The sequence below is a fragment of the Alosa sapidissima genome, chromosome 23 (assembly GCF_018492685.1).
Source record: "Alosa sapidissima isolate fAloSap1 chromosome 23, fAloSap1.pri, whole genome shotgun sequence".
In the NCBI taxonomy this organism is placed as follows: Eukaryota; Metazoa; Chordata; class Actinopteri; order Clupeiformes; family Clupeidae; genus Alosa; species Alosa sapidissima.
Window position 1 is genome coordinate 772,479 of NC_055979.1, and position 17,562 is coordinate 790,040.

General features: G+C 42.1%; 1 protein-coding gene across 5 annotated transcripts in view; it reads right to left on the reverse strand.

Annotated features, from left to right (window-relative positions):
• Positions 1-603: 603 nt before the first annotated feature.
• slc4a10a (solute carrier family 4 member 10a) overlaps positions 604-17,562 on the reverse strand; it is a 62,039-nt gene continuing 45,080 nt past the window's right edge. For 4 of the 5 annotated variants that reach the window (XM_042080121.1, XM_042080119.1, XM_042080124.1 and 1 more), the window contains 16 exons: positions 16,433-16,579; positions 15,029-15,129; positions 13,917-14,091; positions 11,581-11,714; positions 10,433-10,678; positions 8,385-8,490; positions 7,279-7,440; positions 6,876-6,989; positions 6,626-6,787; positions 6,280-6,531; positions 5,877-5,945; positions 5,404-5,577; positions 5,111-5,233; positions 4,794-4,858; positions 4,567-4,677; positions 604-2,259 (listed from right to left, as the gene is read on the reverse strand). In XM_042080121.1, the coding sequence (XP_041936055.1) occupies positions 2,181-2,259; positions 4,567-4,677; positions 4,794-4,858; positions 5,111-5,233; positions 5,404-5,577; positions 5,877-5,945; positions 6,280-6,531; positions 6,626-6,787; positions 6,876-6,989; positions 7,279-7,440; positions 8,385-8,490; positions 10,433-10,678; positions 11,581-11,714; positions 13,917-14,091; positions 15,029-15,129; positions 16,433-16,579 (2,220 nt within the window). In that variant the 3' untranslated portion in view covers positions 604-2,180. Of the gene's footprint in view, positions 2,260-3,945; positions 3,985-4,566; positions 4,678-4,793; positions 4,859-5,110; positions 5,234-5,403; positions 5,578-5,876; positions 5,946-6,279; positions 6,532-6,625; positions 6,788-6,875; positions 6,990-7,278; positions 7,441-8,384; positions 8,491-10,432; positions 10,679-11,580; positions 11,715-13,916; positions 14,092-15,028; positions 15,130-16,432; positions 16,580-17,562 lie in introns of all 5 variants that reach the window. The other variant, XM_042080123.1, reaches the window with a different exon arrangement.

The window sequence follows — 17,562 nt, forward strand, 5'->3', positions numbered from 1 at the left end:
CTGGAATCCATGCATTTCCACTGAATTATTTTTGGAATCTGATCCCTTATCATACCTGTTCATTCTTACATTCTAAGCACTACCAGTGCTTTTTCAAAGTTCTCAATGTCTCGTTTTAAATGTCAGGGCCCTCGGAAGTCTACCAATGAAGTGTGGAGATACATTGAGCCTCGTAAATGGGTGTAAAACAGTGATTTATTTGCATGGCTAGCCCGATGCCAAAGCACCACTATTGAAAAAGCTGTTGGTAGCATCGGCTAACTAGCGCCAGATTTTGGAGTACAGGGGACAAGCCGAGATGGGCTATGAGACATACGTTCACACTCGGTATCATGTTTCAATACACTTTAGGTCAATATCACACAGGAATTCTCCTTTAACAGAGCAAGCAGGAACTCTCCTCTATCTGAGGACTAAGCTTAAGTATCTATTTTGTAAGTTGGTGAAAGAACTGTAAGCTCAAATTCAGCTCATTAAAGTGTAAGCTCAATAAAGCATGTTTAGACACACACATTTACACTTAGGCCTATACACATGATTTTAAAAACAGTAAAGTGGTCTCATTTATACGCAAGATTTATACACACAGAGAGAGGACAGAGCCAATGTTAATCAGCTTTATTAGCTTTCACATGTACTTTTTGAAAAAAGTCACAATAACTATTTGGTCAACAATGGAAACAATTATTTCTACAAGACAATACTGATTTGAACGCAACATCAGTATTGATTTGAAGGTTTAGCTGAATAATCAGTTGCAAAAAAACAAAAAAACATGAAAGTGCACAGTACAAAAAAAAAATCTACCACCTGCCTCTTTGGGCAGTTTCAAGCATGAGAAGCCAAAGGAAATGGCCCAATACTTCCATACTACTCTCTCTAAATCTGATTTAAATTACATATAGACAGGTAAGTCATGACACTTTATACAGTACATGGACGAAAGTACAAGATGGAATGTACAGATACAAATTTCCATTCAAAACTTGATATAATGCCATCTTATCAAAGAATTATTGCATCCTTCTCTCTTTCTCTCTCTCTCCCTGACCATTACACACAGCAGGTTTGATACAGTTAAACGCACACATTTATGGAACAGATATGTCAGCCGCCAATCAGGAGCTTGCATGGAGAAGTTAAGTGACATGACTGACAACATAGATGGAACAGTATGCAGGCATAACAGGTCTTTTTTTATCCCATTTAAACAAAATATATATGTAAGCTTTCTATATACTATATGTACTGTTGACCCGACCCCCCCTTATCATCTGTACATGGTTGGTTATTCTGCATTCAAAACATGCCAACTCACAACTCCTAAAAAGGGTTACGACAAGTCAGCTGAGATTCTAATGGGTTGAAAGAGGAAGGTAAGAACAAAGATTGACAGTGAGTTTGGGCAAAGATTCTGCTACAAAAAATAAAGAAATAAAATAAAATAAAACAGCACCCACTTTAAAAAGTATGGATGTGGTGAAGCATTCAAGATGTGCTTCACAAGAATTTAAGAACATACTTCTTGAAATATACTGCTAATATACTGACAGTTTACATTTATTACAATTGCAAAGATTTCAGTAATTTTGTGATATATTTGCTATAAGAACATTTCAGACATAAACACAATATCTACTGAGTACATTTCTTAATTTCTATTTCTAGCACTTTAAAATAAGCTACATACAAAAAATGGATATATTTAATATACGAGATCATTTTCAAAAGGAGAATATTGAAAGTCGAAAAATTAAAAAAACATACAAAATACACACTATTCATTTGAAAAAAAAAAAGTTTGAAAATGTTATTGGACCATTATTCAGTATGGAACTTCACACTGAAAAACTCCTGTGTCCTCATCCCTTCCATTAGAAGTACTGATACATCACACACATACACACACTCTAACACAGAAAAACACAAACTCTCAAACAAGCACTCGCGCACACAAACACACACACACACACACACACACACACAAAGACTATGGAAAATGGTGCAATGGTTTCCTGGAGGTTTCCACAACTTGTACAAACACAGACAAATGTGAAAGGAACGTATAGAAGTTTTGGAATGTGGCACATTAATACATGCATGCAGGTGATGTCTGTCCATTCACACACACATGTGTGTGTGTGTGTAGGTTATTAATCATTGATGAAATAGGGAAAATGTCACAAACTGGTCTCCCTGTCCAAGCCTTTTTCGACATCTCTTTGGCGATCATGTCTTCGGCTCATCGCTCCGGGAAAACTGAGAGAAAAATGGGAGGTAAAACGACATGGGTGTTACTATGACTTCCATGGCAATTCAGGGCTGTCAGCCCACAAATGTCCTTCTTCACATGACAACACCTGCAGACAGGCCACATTAGTCTATTCAGTGCTGTCTTTCCTCCTACATTGCTGCATATATGAAACATTTTAACATTTAATGTGTTTAAGTACACAGTGGGTAACAGTTCTAGATAGAAACTAAATTATGCATTAAAGGACAACATGCTGCATTTATTCCACATGAATTATGATTTCCTTAACTAAGTAACCATGAATGGTAAATTATATTGATTTCAGTATTAAAGGTGTCCAATAAAATATACTTGAATAAGCAAGGCTGGTATAGAAAAATGGCAAACCTAATTATATATGATCTGATCCAACAATTAATCTTGAGACAACAAGTGTGACAGATGTTGATGAGACAGATGTTATGATGGCTCAGCAGCTTAAGGCGTTGAGATCAACACCTTCAGCCATGTCTGAGAACATTCACAATTGAAACCTCCATTCGGGTAGTTGATAAATGCCTCTATGGAGGAGTGGCTTTTTTCCGAGTTATTGCTGAAGGGAACCATGAGTGTGGAACTGTCAGTTTTGAGTGTTTCAGAGACAATGACAACATCAACATTGTCATGCAGAAATGTTCCATCTACCATTTCCAATTTCCCATGACTTCATGGATGAAGATTTCTCTCTCTCTCTCTTTCTCTTATCTCTCTCTTTCTCTCTCACTGTCATCCACTCATTCGTTCACTCATTCACCCTCTCTGTCTCTCTCTCTCTCTCTCTCTCTCTCTCTCTCGAGCACTCATGCGTTATGACCGAGCTTCCTTGCACATCTCCCCCTCGTTCACAAACAAACATGCACACACACACACACACACAGTCTCATGCAGTGCACACAGACACACTCGCAGAGCACCACCACAGAAACGAGCAAAAAGAGTCACACTCCAATGGAAAAACCACAGACAGAGACAGAGACAGACATTTTCGAGCCCCCATGGAGATGCTTTTTTTTACCCTGATGCAGTTTATTCAGGCCTGACCCAGTGGCATATCTGAGAGTGAACAGGTTTGTCTGGCAGTGACTAGACCAAGTCAGACGTCTACAACATAATGTCATTAGCAATCAGTGAGACGGTTTGCCACTACAGCCTTTGCCACTACTTATCTGATTTCAAGCACTGCACTGGCTAGCCAGAGCCTTGGCAGTTTAATGCAGAGACAAACATTTGCCACGAGACAAACTGTGCTAATTGGCCCACAGGAAGCAGCCGTCTGAATGGGCTTTGCACAGAGTGCAGAGTGCAACACGGAACAGCATCTCTGCCAGATCAAGGCCAGACTCCTCCTGAGGATGCTGCCATAGTATGGGCAAGTTGTTGTTTTTGATGTAGAAACTATTGATACTGTTTACCAATTAAATGGAAGTAGGAGTTTTCTAGTGATAAATTCTTCTTTTGAGATGACCTAGGGCATAGACTAGACTACTGAATTAAATTTCTGTGTCATGAAGCAAAAAATAAACTGCATTCTTCAAAAGAGAAGAAAAAGAAAAAAAGACAGTGATCAGGGAGGGTGGGGGAGGGGGTGGACGAGAGTGGCATCACCATGGCAACGGGTGTACCCCAGGTGAGGGGAGAGGGGAGGGGCTTACCTGTAGCCAATCACCTTGTAGGAAGTTTAGGTGGGGGAGCTTACATGTGAGATGGGATGAGAGATAAAAGAGTCAGGAGATGTGAGCTGTCGCCAGGTCAGAAGTTCTCTCAGAGACCGAGGGAGCTTCGCTTTTTACATACACTACAGAGGAGGTAGCAGGACTGGGCAACAGTTATACAGAGGAACAGTAACACATCAACGACAGCTGCAAAAAATCAAGTGCTGGAAGATGCATTCCACTCCTTAGGATTCGAGGAGCTCAGTCATAAGTGAAAACAAAATGCATAAAAATGTTTCAGCTGAAATTGCCCAAGTTTTAAGTCTCTATGGCACAGCTATTGAAGAGATAGGGTCTAAAAGCAACCCCCTCTTGGCACATGGAATAATGTAGAGAAATACATTAAAAAGCAAAGTGCTCCTGTGCTCCAAAAGACTTAAGACTTAAGAAAACTAGATTTGCATACACCACAGATGCACAATGTGAATTTGATCTAAAAATAAATAACTCATTTTGCAGAGGCGTAGCACAAAATCAAGCTAGATGTTCCAAAGCAACTACCGGTATGTGGAATAAAACTTTTAATCGGAATGTGCAAATAAGAGGAGAAGAAGGTCAAACCTTTTTGAGGTCATGTCTTTTTTGGTGTTCTCTGGGTTGAGGCCTTTAAAAACATTACCAAAAGAGGCCTTTGTCATCTCATCAGAAATGTTAACTATGGAGGGGTCATCCCTGGTAAGAACAAAAATATGAACAGAAATATTAATGTACTTGCTGTTAAACACCACATTACATAGGTAAATGTTAATAAATCAACACATCCTAAATGAGCAAATTATTTCACTCACTTGTAGTGTCCCTCCAGGGGCACCTGGACTATTCCCTCGTCCTCTAACACTCCACTGTGGACCTCCTGAATGAGACAAGAGCCACATTAACTGGACAGCCATACCAGATACTGAGAACATGTGAGGGGATCTGTTTACGCAGTCTGTGGCCACTTCTGAGGGAGAATGGCTGCTTGTACAGTATTACATAACTCTAATTTGATGAAAGTATACATAAACAGACATGTACTGACACAGAGACAGAAAGACACACACAAAAAAGGAGGCAGACAGACAGACAGACAGACAGACACACACACACACACACACACACACACCTCTTCCTCTGCATCTTCCAGCTTCTTCTTCTTGCTCTCTGGCATTAGATCATCCAGCCAGCTTAGGTCCCTCTTGCTAATGACGAAGTCCAGCAGTTTACGGATGAATACCAGAGCCAACACCTACACAGACAGAGAGGACAATGTTAACAATACTTGCAAGGTCACTTGTACAAACACACACACACACTAAACCCAAACTCAAAGGCATACAAAAACACACAGACACACAATTGCAAATCTATGCAGAACATTGTGGAGAAAACTGACACACACACACACACACAGCTCACCATCATAGGGAAGACTATGGCGGCTCTGGAGGTCTTGATGACCCAGAGCAGCACCAGACAGGTAAGCTGGATGATGGTGAAGAGGTGGACCTTCCGCAATGGAACGTGGCGCAGGTAGATGAAGTCAGGCTGGTGCTTTGCTGGCATCCCAAAGAGCTTCAGACGGTCAAAGAACTGACACACACACACATGCACATATATAATATATACTGTAAAGAAGGTGCATAGTGCACCCATAATATTTCACAGCAGAAGATAAAGCATTAAACTGGGAAAAACAAAAGTGTCATGGTTATACCAGGAAATAAGTGGGGAAGAAATGTATTTATGATGACTAGTACCATGATGTTTATACTATTTTGGGTGTTCACTGTGAGCCCTTGAGAGCCCCTGCAATGTGCATGCATTTAAAGGAAATTAGCTAAATGAAATGGGCTGTGTCTGGAGGGTGCAGGGGAAGGCCGGTGACTCACCTGGATACCCCTGAGGGAGGAAGCGCCCATGTACAGAAACACCCCATACAGGACAGGCATGGGGATGAACTGTAACAGAAGAGAATCATCTGATAAGACTTATAGCTCCTTATAGTGATTTGTAGGGATTTGTTTATATTTTTGGTGAAATCCGACAAAGGAACGATTTGGACAACCAGTGAGAAACCGAACCTCTCAAATTACGTGCTGATTTATTTCTGGAAAACTATTTTTTTATTCTTTTTTTCAATCAGATATGTTAAAAAATTCAGAGAGGTTTAAACTACACAGTTAGAAATCTATGATTTAAAAGCATTTCAGACATAATGAAGTGGGCTTTAAAAGCCAGAATCTGTTTCCCCTTTTCCCTCTCTTCCCCTTCCTCCCCCTCCCTCTCCCTGACCTTGAGCACAGAGGTCATGAAGACTGAGCAGCCCATTAGGGTGAAGATCATGAGTCCAGTGAAGCGCTGCTCGCGGATGCCCAGGAACTTGGGCTGCTCGCCAGGCGCTGAGCACTCTGACTCCAACTTCAGGCTGTTGACGTGCGAAATGGAGAGCACTGTTGCCGCCACAAACCATGGCAACCCCATCACTGAGCATATGCCCAGCATCACACCCACCACAAACAGGTCCAGGTGGTATCCGCAACCTTTCTATAAAAGCAACACATGCAAACACACACACACATTAGTTACAGACAAAGACACACACACACACACACACACACACACACACACGCACACACACCTTCAGCTTGTGTTCCTTGCGGTTAATGATGACGGCGGTGATCTGCTGGTCCATGAAGATGAGGATGGTGCAGAGGAGCGCTGGGATGCAGGAAATAATGGTTGTCCACCATGGGTTAGGACCTAAAGGACTGATCAGCCACCCACGGTCATCTCTGGTTGGCTGTGGGAGGTCACATGACTGACATTACTGAAGAGTGTCATGATAGCCACCCAGATCAAGTGTTAAACAGGCCGTTTCCTTCACTAACCTTAAACTTACTGGGAACCTGAAGCTTTGGAGAGGGGACACCCAAGCCATAGTCCACTAGGACCATGGTGAGGATAGTGATGAACACAGCAAAGTCACTGATGACCTGCCTGACCTGAGAACAGACACCAGAGGAAATCAGGCCTCACTGCACTGTACACATTTGCCTATGTCACAAGGGTTTTAGAAAAGCTTCACTAGACATACTCACAAGAATGGACAAACACACAGCTGTGCCAGCACAAACACACACAGCTGTGCCTGCACAAACACACACATACTGTACTGTACAAAGCCATCCACCTGCACAAACACACCACATACTGTACAAAGCCATCCACCTGCCCATACACACCACATACAGTACTGTACAAAGCCATCGACCTGCACACATACAGACTTGCCTTGGTGGGGAAGTAGCGGCTGGTTTTGAACTCCTTGAGGAAGAAGGACATGGCCACAGTGGAGAAGAAGAGCACCACTGACCAAAAGAGAACGTCAGGGACATACGGGCCGTGATGACCACATGCAGTTCCCTCAAAGTGCCCTTGCATGTCTATGCAGCCCTGCAATACACACACACACACTTTCAGACCATACAGTGTCCTCAATGCACAGTGCATTGGTTTTAAGAGAACAAATCTGTGATAAGATCTGTTCTCCCTCTTTCAATGGTTGTCACAAACTATATTAGTATTTAAGCTTCAAGATGCCTCAGTTTACAGCTTTGTAATGACATTGAATACAGCTCAGCCAATCATGGCCAAAGACCAGAACTGTCCATTTTATGTAGCATGACTTCTCACTCTGGGTAACTGTCCTTGAGCTGCCCTTGCATAAAATGCACATGACTTGTGAGAATAAGGGCCTGCAGAGTCAGAGCTGCACCAAAGATTTAGAGTAAAAAAAAGGCTGCACGATTAATGAACTGAACTGAAGTAGATTGGATTTGTGTTTGGATTTATTTGGCTAAGCCAACGATGAGAAAGACAGAGAGAGAGAGAGAGACATATACAGTACACTCCTACATCCTCAGGAGGGAAACCTTCATGATGACGAGAATCTGCAGAAATGTGCAGTGTCATGTCAGTTCACCGAACACACACACACACACACACACACACACACACACACACACAAAGACATGCACAGAAGGGCAGTGTCTGTGGGTTGATTCAGAACAAATAAATCCGGCAAAATCCAGTCCCTAATCTCCATCTGTGGAGGAAACGTCACCCAGCCAGGAAAAGGATGCTGCCCAAGTCCTTCATTTTGCCAGAGTTTACAGTCAATGTAGGTAAAATGAAAGCTTTGTTTTTGTATTGGTTGGGTTTATGCCTTCAAGCCAGCCCACCCCATACACACTTTGACACACAGTGTATGTTCGTCTGTGACCCTCTCCTGCATGCATTCTACAGCCAGAAGGATTCCCTTGACTGGGCCCCAAGGGTAAAGGGAAATAAAGCACAGACAAACACACACCCACACCCACACCCACACACACACACACCTGAACATCCAGATTTCCCCAGTCGACCAGAGTGCCTGTGATGTTGTTCTGCTCCCAGTATTGCAATGTGGCGTTACTGGGATCCTTAGGCATCACACACACACACCTGCAGCAACACACATAAGCAAACATGCATTACCACATTTTTTTCAGAGCATAAAAAAGTATTGAATTCATTCATTCTAGGCCTATACACACAGGCCTATAAATAAAACAAAATAAAATAAATAATAACATAACCTACATAACATTATAGAGGAGGAAGGGAAAAATAAAAATACATAACATATTAAAATATTAATAATGAAATAATAACAATAATACAATAAAATGTACTTAAAACAGGTACAATTTGACATAGGAAGGAGTACAGATCTGAATTGATTATAGGAATGTAGGAGAGTTCATTTTTATATTACATTGAAGATTATTCCAGGAGGTAGGGGCACCATAACAAAAGGCCAACTTTCCCAACTCAAAATGGATACGAGGAATCTTGAGCATCAAACAGTCATTTGATCTGGTCTGATAGGGACCAGAATTCCAAACAAGCATGTTTGAAATATAACCTGGTAATTTCCCAACAATACCTTTGCAAATTAACAGATGCTAATGATTATGTCTCCTCTCTGTCATAGATGACCAACCCACTTTACCATAGAGGACACAATGATGAGTGCTATAGCCATAACCAGTAATGATTCCCAGGGCAGAGTGGTAGACTTAGGCTACGTTTATACGGTGACGATGAAAAGAGAAGACGCAGAAGTGGCGTCTCGTCTTCATTTTTTTATTCGCGTTTAGACGAGCATTCTCAGGAGGAAATCTTTGTTTATATGAAGACGCAAGAGTATGTGATATTCGATTGGATATGCATTCCAGACCGCTGGGTGGTGGTGTGATAGAACTCCGGTACGTCACGCGCAGACATTCTAATTTGACAGTTTAGCCAGAGAGGTAATCAAGGATCTTTGGTTTAGCCGTTTAGACGGAGACGCAACCCGGGTCTTCTTCAAAACTCTACACTCTGGAAACTAATTCAGCAACTTGTTTCTTACTTCCCATAGGGAGGCTGGCTTTGTTTCTGTAGAAGAAACCAATTGTATATCTCAATTGCTTTACTAGGATGGTGATATGGTGACTAAATGTGAGTTTCTCATCCAGCTAGATAACAAGATATTTGTATTCAGAGACTCTATCAATGCTGGACCCACAGTGGTTATTTGCACACCTCAATGTTCCTTGCTTTAATTGACAGGATAGTGGAGAATGACAGGAAGTGAGTGGGAGAGAGAGTCGGGGTGGGATCCGGAAAGGACAACGGGGCAGGAATCGAACCTGGGTCGCCGGCGTATGGTGCAGGTAAATAGCATATATTTAGTTTTCTTTTCATTTAGTACTAATTTAAGATTAATGAGAGCTTCTTGAGGAACATTAAATGAAAGCTGTAGATTGTCAATGGTAAGTTGAACAGAGTCAGCAATACAATACAAAAGTGTCATCAAAAGATTATTAAGAGTGTGCTCCAGCCGTGGCGCAACTGGCTGGGGCACCTGCACCATACGCCGGCGACCCAGGTTCGATTCCTGCCCCGTTGTCCTTTCCGGATCCCACCCCGACTCTCTCTCCCACTCACTTCCTGTCATTCTCCACTATCTTGTCAATTAAAGGCATAAAAGCCCCAAAAAATATACTTAAAAAAAAAAGATTATTATGAGTGTTTGTGTGTGTTTAAGGGGTTACATGACTACTGATTATTACTAGCTGAAAATCTTTTCATAACAGCAGCTGGTAAGTGAAGTTGTTACAGTATGTAACGGTAGAGTGCTCTTATTGTACTTCAGTCCAGCTGTACATAAAATTACATATCATAACTGTGTGACACTGTAGTGCCAACTAGTGTCGACTGGTGGTTATAATAGTCAACTAGTTGATGAAATCCTGTGTATGTGTGTATACAAACATTTTTTGTGTGTGTGTGTGAGTGTGTGTGTGTGTGTGTGTGTGTGTGTGTGTGTGTGTGTGTGTGTGTGTGTGTGTGTACTCACGAGTACTGTGTGAGCTTGTTGAGGTCATTGTGCATGTTGAAGGGGTAGTGTTCGCCCAGGTGTATGAGCTTCTCCAGGGCCTCGTAGATGAAGATGATGCAGATGAGGGACGCAAAGGCCTCCTCTGTGAAGCGGGTGATGTAGCACACCAGCGAGCTGGCGTCCGTGGCAACCAGCAGCAAGCAGAAAAAGGCCGTCCACAGACCAATGCACACACGCAGAGAGAGGTAGGACAGGTCATAGTCCCTGTGAATGCACGAGACACACACACACACACACACACACACACACACACACAAATGCATGCGCAAACACATACACATACACACACACACACACACACACACACACACACACACACACACACATGTACATGCACACATTAATACAAACATATGCACATATCCACCCACATACAGACACAAGCACAGAAAAAACAAACAAGGTGTGGGCTTTTTCAGTTTTATGCTCTCAAATGGAGTGGCCCTTGCAAAATGTAAAACAAACTTCAATTTGCTGATAAGGTTATCAGTTGGTTATTATCAGTATGAAAGCAGTGAAAGAAACCACTTTAACACCATCAGCAACAGAAAATAAAGCAGTCATGTCCAAAGTAATGTTTTGCTTAAGAAAGTATTACAGTGGGCAACGTGTTTTTGCTAAAATATTTATTTCTTTATGAGATTTTCCTTTTTCTCAGAATAACTTTGCTTCCCTTTAAGGTTGGATTTTTCCTCATTGTTTTCATTGCATTATAATAAATCACCAAAAGATTATTTTTTATATCTGTTTTTAGTCAACTTTAGCAAACTTTACCATAATTCTGGAGGGTATTAACTAATAACTTCTTCCCCCCTACGACTACCTCTTTAGCACTAATTGCTATTAAGTGCTCCTCTTCAGAGAAAATAGGACGGTTTGCCCTGAGCCTAGAGATTTAGAGAGTGGATGGGGCTGTGATGGCTGTATTGATTGAGCATGAGCAGATTTATGGGCAGAGCATGCTCATAAATCCATCAATAGCTGCATGTTCCTGTTTCAATAACAATATCACTACAACTCGTATATAGGCTACCCAACTTTCAATCAATCAATTGGTCTCCCTGACCATACACACACATACAGTATGCACCCGAATAGCCACTTACTTGCAGAATTTAAAGAGGATCTTCTCAAACACAAGCACAGGCCCAGTGCTTCCCAGAATGGTGAGGGGTTGTCCAGCAAACAGGGAGTAGGCAATGCCAGTCATGGAGGCACCAAACAGGGACTCAATGGCACTCTGGGTAGACGGAAAATTAACGCATATGTGTTTGAATGAATTTGCTGGTTTTATGTCTGTGTGTGAGTCTTTTCAGCAAACAGTGTGAGTTGTTAACAGTGTGCAGACATTGACAGAAGAAATGCACACATACTACTGTAGGGAACTGGCTATTGTGCAGGACACAGAATCTGCACACAGCAGAACATGAGAAAGATTTAACCAGTCAGGCATAATAGAGTGAGAAAATGGAAAATGTATATACATAAAAAAATAATGAATAGAATGAATGAATAAATAAATAATAAATAAATATAATATTATTATAATACTTAAAATACAATAAATAAGATAAAACAATACAAGATAAATGGTAGAAAATAAATCAATAGATCAAAATAGTCAAGTTTGCACCTCCTTCTCAAAAGCGTTCAACAGTGAATGCCAAGACAAGCCAGAGGCTCCACTGTAGAGATCGAAATCATACCATGTGATTTCTATCAGTGCACCATGCATTTGTATATATGATGTGAAAATGTGCCCCATGCTTTTGTTACAGTATGACCACCGGACAGCGAGTCATATAGGTTTAGTGAGAGGTGAGAGTTTTTTTTCTTCCGGATTTTTTTTTCTTCCGGATTTTTTTTTCTTCAGTAATTTTGTGTCAACGATTCCCAGGACACTGAAAGACCGGGTGCACCCGGGGTGTTCCTTTTGATACGTCGCCCCCTCGACGGACATGAGGGTAGGGCGGACACAGTTTATCGGTGAATATCTCGAGAACCGTAGGGGCTACGAGGACCACATTTTTAAGTGTGCTTGCAAAGCAGCACACTTATTGTTCTTCTTAAGTTTTATTATTATTTTTCCCGTATCCCTAATTTTTTGTCAGCCCTAGCGCCTAGGCCCTTTGAGACAGAGACACCGTTCCAACTTCAAAACGTCCGGTCAGTACCGGTGTAAGTTGGTCGCGAAGATGACGTCAGGTGGGCGTGCCGTTCGTCCGCCATATTGGATTGAACAGAAAGCGAAACTAAATTTTCACAGGTCACAAATTTGGTCCGAACGCCACGAAACTTGACGTACATTATCCTTGGACCAAGCCTCACAAATGTTAGCGGAAGAATTTTTGATTTTCGAAAGCGTTTGCCCGTCACAGCCAAACGAAATCGGCGGCGAAGCTCCGAAACAGGAAGTCGTCCATATCTCAGGAACACTGTCACATATCGATACCAAATTTTGTATATGAACTGGGGACTCCAGTGTGAGGGTGCATAGGCAAAAAAAAAAAGAAACATTCCAAAAGTTTCCATCATTTGGCAAGCCACCCACGGGTATTTGGTAACTCACACCATTCACCTTCTATCACAATGCCTTCCATGTATGCACAATGTCTCAGAGCAGACACAATGTTTCCAGGCAATAGTTGAATAGAGCTTTTGAGGTATTGCCACTGCTCCAACACTGAAAGGCACTGTTAGAATGCTTGGATCAAGCCAGGTTCAGCATAGCGTATGTCACTGTCTGCTCACGTTGGTGACCGGACCAGGGCAAGCACACTTTCGCAGTTCCCGCCGGAAATGCAGTCTAGTTTTGTATGTTGGTCTTAAGGGGCTATGTCAACCTATCCCATAAACACTCATTTGATGTATAAGTTTTGTGGAATTCCGTTCTAGACCATACAATAAATTAATATATATGTGTACATTTAGTGACTCTACACTACGCATGCACACACACACACACACACACATAATACATGCACACACATGCAGGCACACACACACACACACCTGAACGCATAAATGCACAAACACACACACACACACACATTCAGACACAGGTACGCACACACTTACACACATGCACACACACACACACACACACACAGTGGACATGCAGGCAAATGCACACACACGCACATGCACACGCACACACATGTACGCACGCACAAAGTGTTTTTTAGTGTATTTTACACCACTTTACGGTAAATCTAGTTTATTTTAGATCTCAGGCCTTTAATTTCTTTCACACAAAACTCTTGCTCAGCAAAAATGGGAAACACTATTAAATTGATTACGGTATAAATAATTGAGAACGGTATGTGTGTATGAGCTCATTATTCTTGTGTTGTTGATTTGTTGTTGGATATCACATCTCTGACAATGTGTATCTATATGCATGTGCATATTTTGTGTGTGTGTGTGTGTGTGTGTGTCTTACTATGCGTCCCTCGGTGGCTTCCCCCAGCAGGCCTCCAAAGGTGATGACGGGGGACATGCAGGCGCAGTAGAGGAACAGAAAGGAGGCCAGACACTGCAGGCTCAGTGCGTCTGTGTAGTCTGACAAGTAGTGGGGGGCCTTGCGCTTGATGTCTAGGATGAGGCCACCAAAGAGCCTGACACACATGGCAAAACAGACAGGATAACGAGAAGATACACAGGTAAAAAAGAGAGAGGTATATTTAAATTTATTTATATACAAATATTTATACATTTTACAATTACAAATCAATGCTACACATACCAATATTTTCTGTTATACGTTTGAGACACCTTTGACATGTCCTTGCTTAATAGCCAATAGTGATGCCTAGGTTAGACTTTCTGATCAGGACAATTTCACTTCTCCAATAACAATGTTCGCTCTCCATTAATTTTGTATTGTATGGCTGCATCCTTGCTGTTTTTGAATACTAAAGCACTAAAAATGCCTGAATATTTTACAGTGTAACATAAGGCACACACAGACACCAACAAGGGCATGTTCTGTGCACTAATCTACTCCAACACAACTTGCGAAGACTACATGAACCACATGGTGTGTAAAATCCTAAACAGCCCTCCAACAGCAGATATATTTTTAAAAGCATTTCAATGAGTGATCACTTGAAGACAAATGACCAGGGAGGGAGAACTCCGCTTGTTAGAGAGAAAGTGGGACCATGGGAGAAAATCTAGAGAAAAGTGAGCTAAGACAAAGAGCCTCCATTGGAATGTCTCTTCTGTTGTATTTCATTCTGAAGTACTCTGAAAGAGGCTGAGGAACAGCAGCAGCAGGAGCAGGAGGAGGAGGAGTAGGAAAAGGAAGAGGAGAGAGGGAGGCTGACTGTTCTCACACAGACAGCAGATTTACAGTGAAGGAGAGGAATGGCGGGAAAAAGAGAGTGAGACTGAAGGACAAAAGGACAGAGAGAGGTTTCGGGGGCCACCATGACCTGTGCTGTATAAACAACCTCCCCTATGCTAAACAAGTTCGTATTTCTGCTGCACTTTTGTGTAGAATGTGTCCCCTGTACTGTCCACACACATACACACACACACACACACACACACCTTCCTGTGCGCTGTAGTTCAGGGCCTCCATGTCCGCCGTGTTCCTCTGCTTCTCCCAGGTCTGTGACGCCATTGGGTAACGGTGGCAACTTCCTCTTCTCCTGCACCATAAACACACACACACAAACTTTGCAGATCCGTCTGGCAATCCTTCCATTCACAACAATTTCCAAAATCAACGAAAACCAAGAAACCAATCATAATGTGCCAGAGTTTAATTTCACTGATGGTTACGCCCCTTGGCTTGGAAAACGGTATAGAATGAAGCATCCCAGAGTAATTTTGTTATGGGAATCAGGTGATGTACTAAGGCATTGGCAAAGCATGACAAACAAAACAGTGAGCTAGCTCGCTACTCCCTCCTCCTCCCTCTCATGCAATTGAAACTCTCCTAAACCCGCATCTCGTTGGTGATTGGTTGGAACAGTTTGTTATGTTTTTATTGTCCAGGCTGGACCAAGTTGTTTTTGTTGCCGTTTTTGGAGCCTGGGCTGTCCACAGAGACCACATTTGTTTTACAGTGTATTCAGGGCACAGGCAGCTACCAGATGGTGAGGTGATGTTTGCTGTATGTGACAACAAATATTTTAGTTTAGAAACCGTGTAACATTGCTTAGAGCACCTTTAAAGTTGTTGTAGGTTGACTCCATTCAACTGCGCCTTGTGATTGAATGATACTTTTTAGCTGTGAGCATTACAAGTTACTGTAGAGGGCAGGGATGAATGCTATTTAGCTAATTAAATTAATGTTTAGTAAATTCCACTTAATATAGCAAGGCACAGCATGACAACGGTGTTAATTACACTTTCCTTGTCCATCTGGCCTAGCCTGACTGAATTCTATTTAGAATTTGAGTCTGGTACTGCACCCTTGGGTTGTTTCAACCTATAGAGGTGGGGAAATGCCTCTGCACACAAGAGGATAGAACTAACCAATCAGAGCAACGTAATACTGTATGTGAATCATAGGGAGAGAGAACAGACAAAACCTCCTTCTCTTCTCTGAAATCTAAATGTTTAGCTTCTCTAGCCACAGCCTTTTTGCTGTAAACAAAATCAACCAAAGCATTCAGGTGACGTGAATGGCTAGGCACTGTTGCTCATCTGTCAATCATTGTATAAAGCCCGCCAAGACGATCTGATTGGTGCACACATCTCTCATACGGGCAGAGAGGCTTCTCAATGGAGCAAGTCCAGTCTGTACCACATTCGGGTCCCAGTGCCTACAAGGGACCCAGGTTCAAATCCAACCCCCAGTTATTTCCTCATTCCACCTCATCTCTTTCTCTCCCACTCACTGCAGTCAGTGTCCTATGTGAATACATGCACAAAGCACAGAAATATAGCTAAAAAATAACAGAATTGGTGTGCACCATAGGTGTGTATGTATGTTTAGTGACTAACCTGAGAGGGCACATTTTTCGGGGGCTCTATCCTGATGGTGGGGTCCCACTCTCCTGGTGGCAGCACGGTCACCTGATCCAGGAACTCATCAATGCCGGCCACCAGGTCACTGCGCTCCTTGGCCTTATACGCCACATCATGGAACACCTGGGAACACAGCCGTGACACAGCCATGAGACAGAGACCAATAGTAGGGCTACACTGGCTGTTCATTCAGCTATGCTGCTGTTGGTGACAGGTGTAAATCAGCCCTATTACACACCTGACTATACCTACATACACGTGTGTTCACAGTACAAAATAAAATAAATAATAGGTCAGGTTACTGCAGACCCTCTCCCCTGTCGTGCAATATTAACCAAAGTGAAACCAAGAGTAACTAGATGTACCGCAGAGCGGTACAAAATATGACCGCCGCCCAGTACAGCACATTTTTTCCAGAAAAATAAGTCACGCTTGTCAAATTGTGTTCATTTCCTACGTTGTTCCTTTTTTGTGTGTTTGTAATTGAGTGTCTGCAGAGTGTGTGGTTGTTTTTGTGTATATTTGTTTTATGTGTGTTCTTTTGTGTGTGAGTGTGTGTGTGTGTGCGTGTGTTTGTATGTGTGGGTGCATGTGTGTGTGTGTGTATGTGTGTTTATGTGTTTGTGTGTGTGTTTGTGCGTGTCGTGTGTGTGCATGTAATGTAAGTGTGTGTGCATGTGTAGTGTGTGTGTGTGTTTTTGTGTGTGTGTATGTATGTGTGTGTGTTTGTCTTTATGTATCTGTACATAAATAAAACTGTGTATATTTGTTTTGTGTGTGTTTTTTTGTGTGTGAGTGTGTGTGTGTGTGTGTACGTGTGTTTGTGTATGTAGGTGTTTTTGTATGTGTGGGTGCATGTGTGTGTGTGTGTAAGTGTGTTTATGTGTTTGTGTGCGTGTTTGTGCGTGTCGTGTGTGTGCATGTAATGTATGTGTGTGTGCATGTGTACTGTGTGTGTGTGTTTTTGTGTGTGTGTATGTGTGTGTGTTTGTCTTTATGTCTGTGTACATAAATTCAGTAATTCAGCAAAGTTAGGGTATCTGCTGGTCTGGCTGCTGGCTAAAAACAAAAGGTGAAAGGCATAGGATTCTAACTGTCTCACTGAA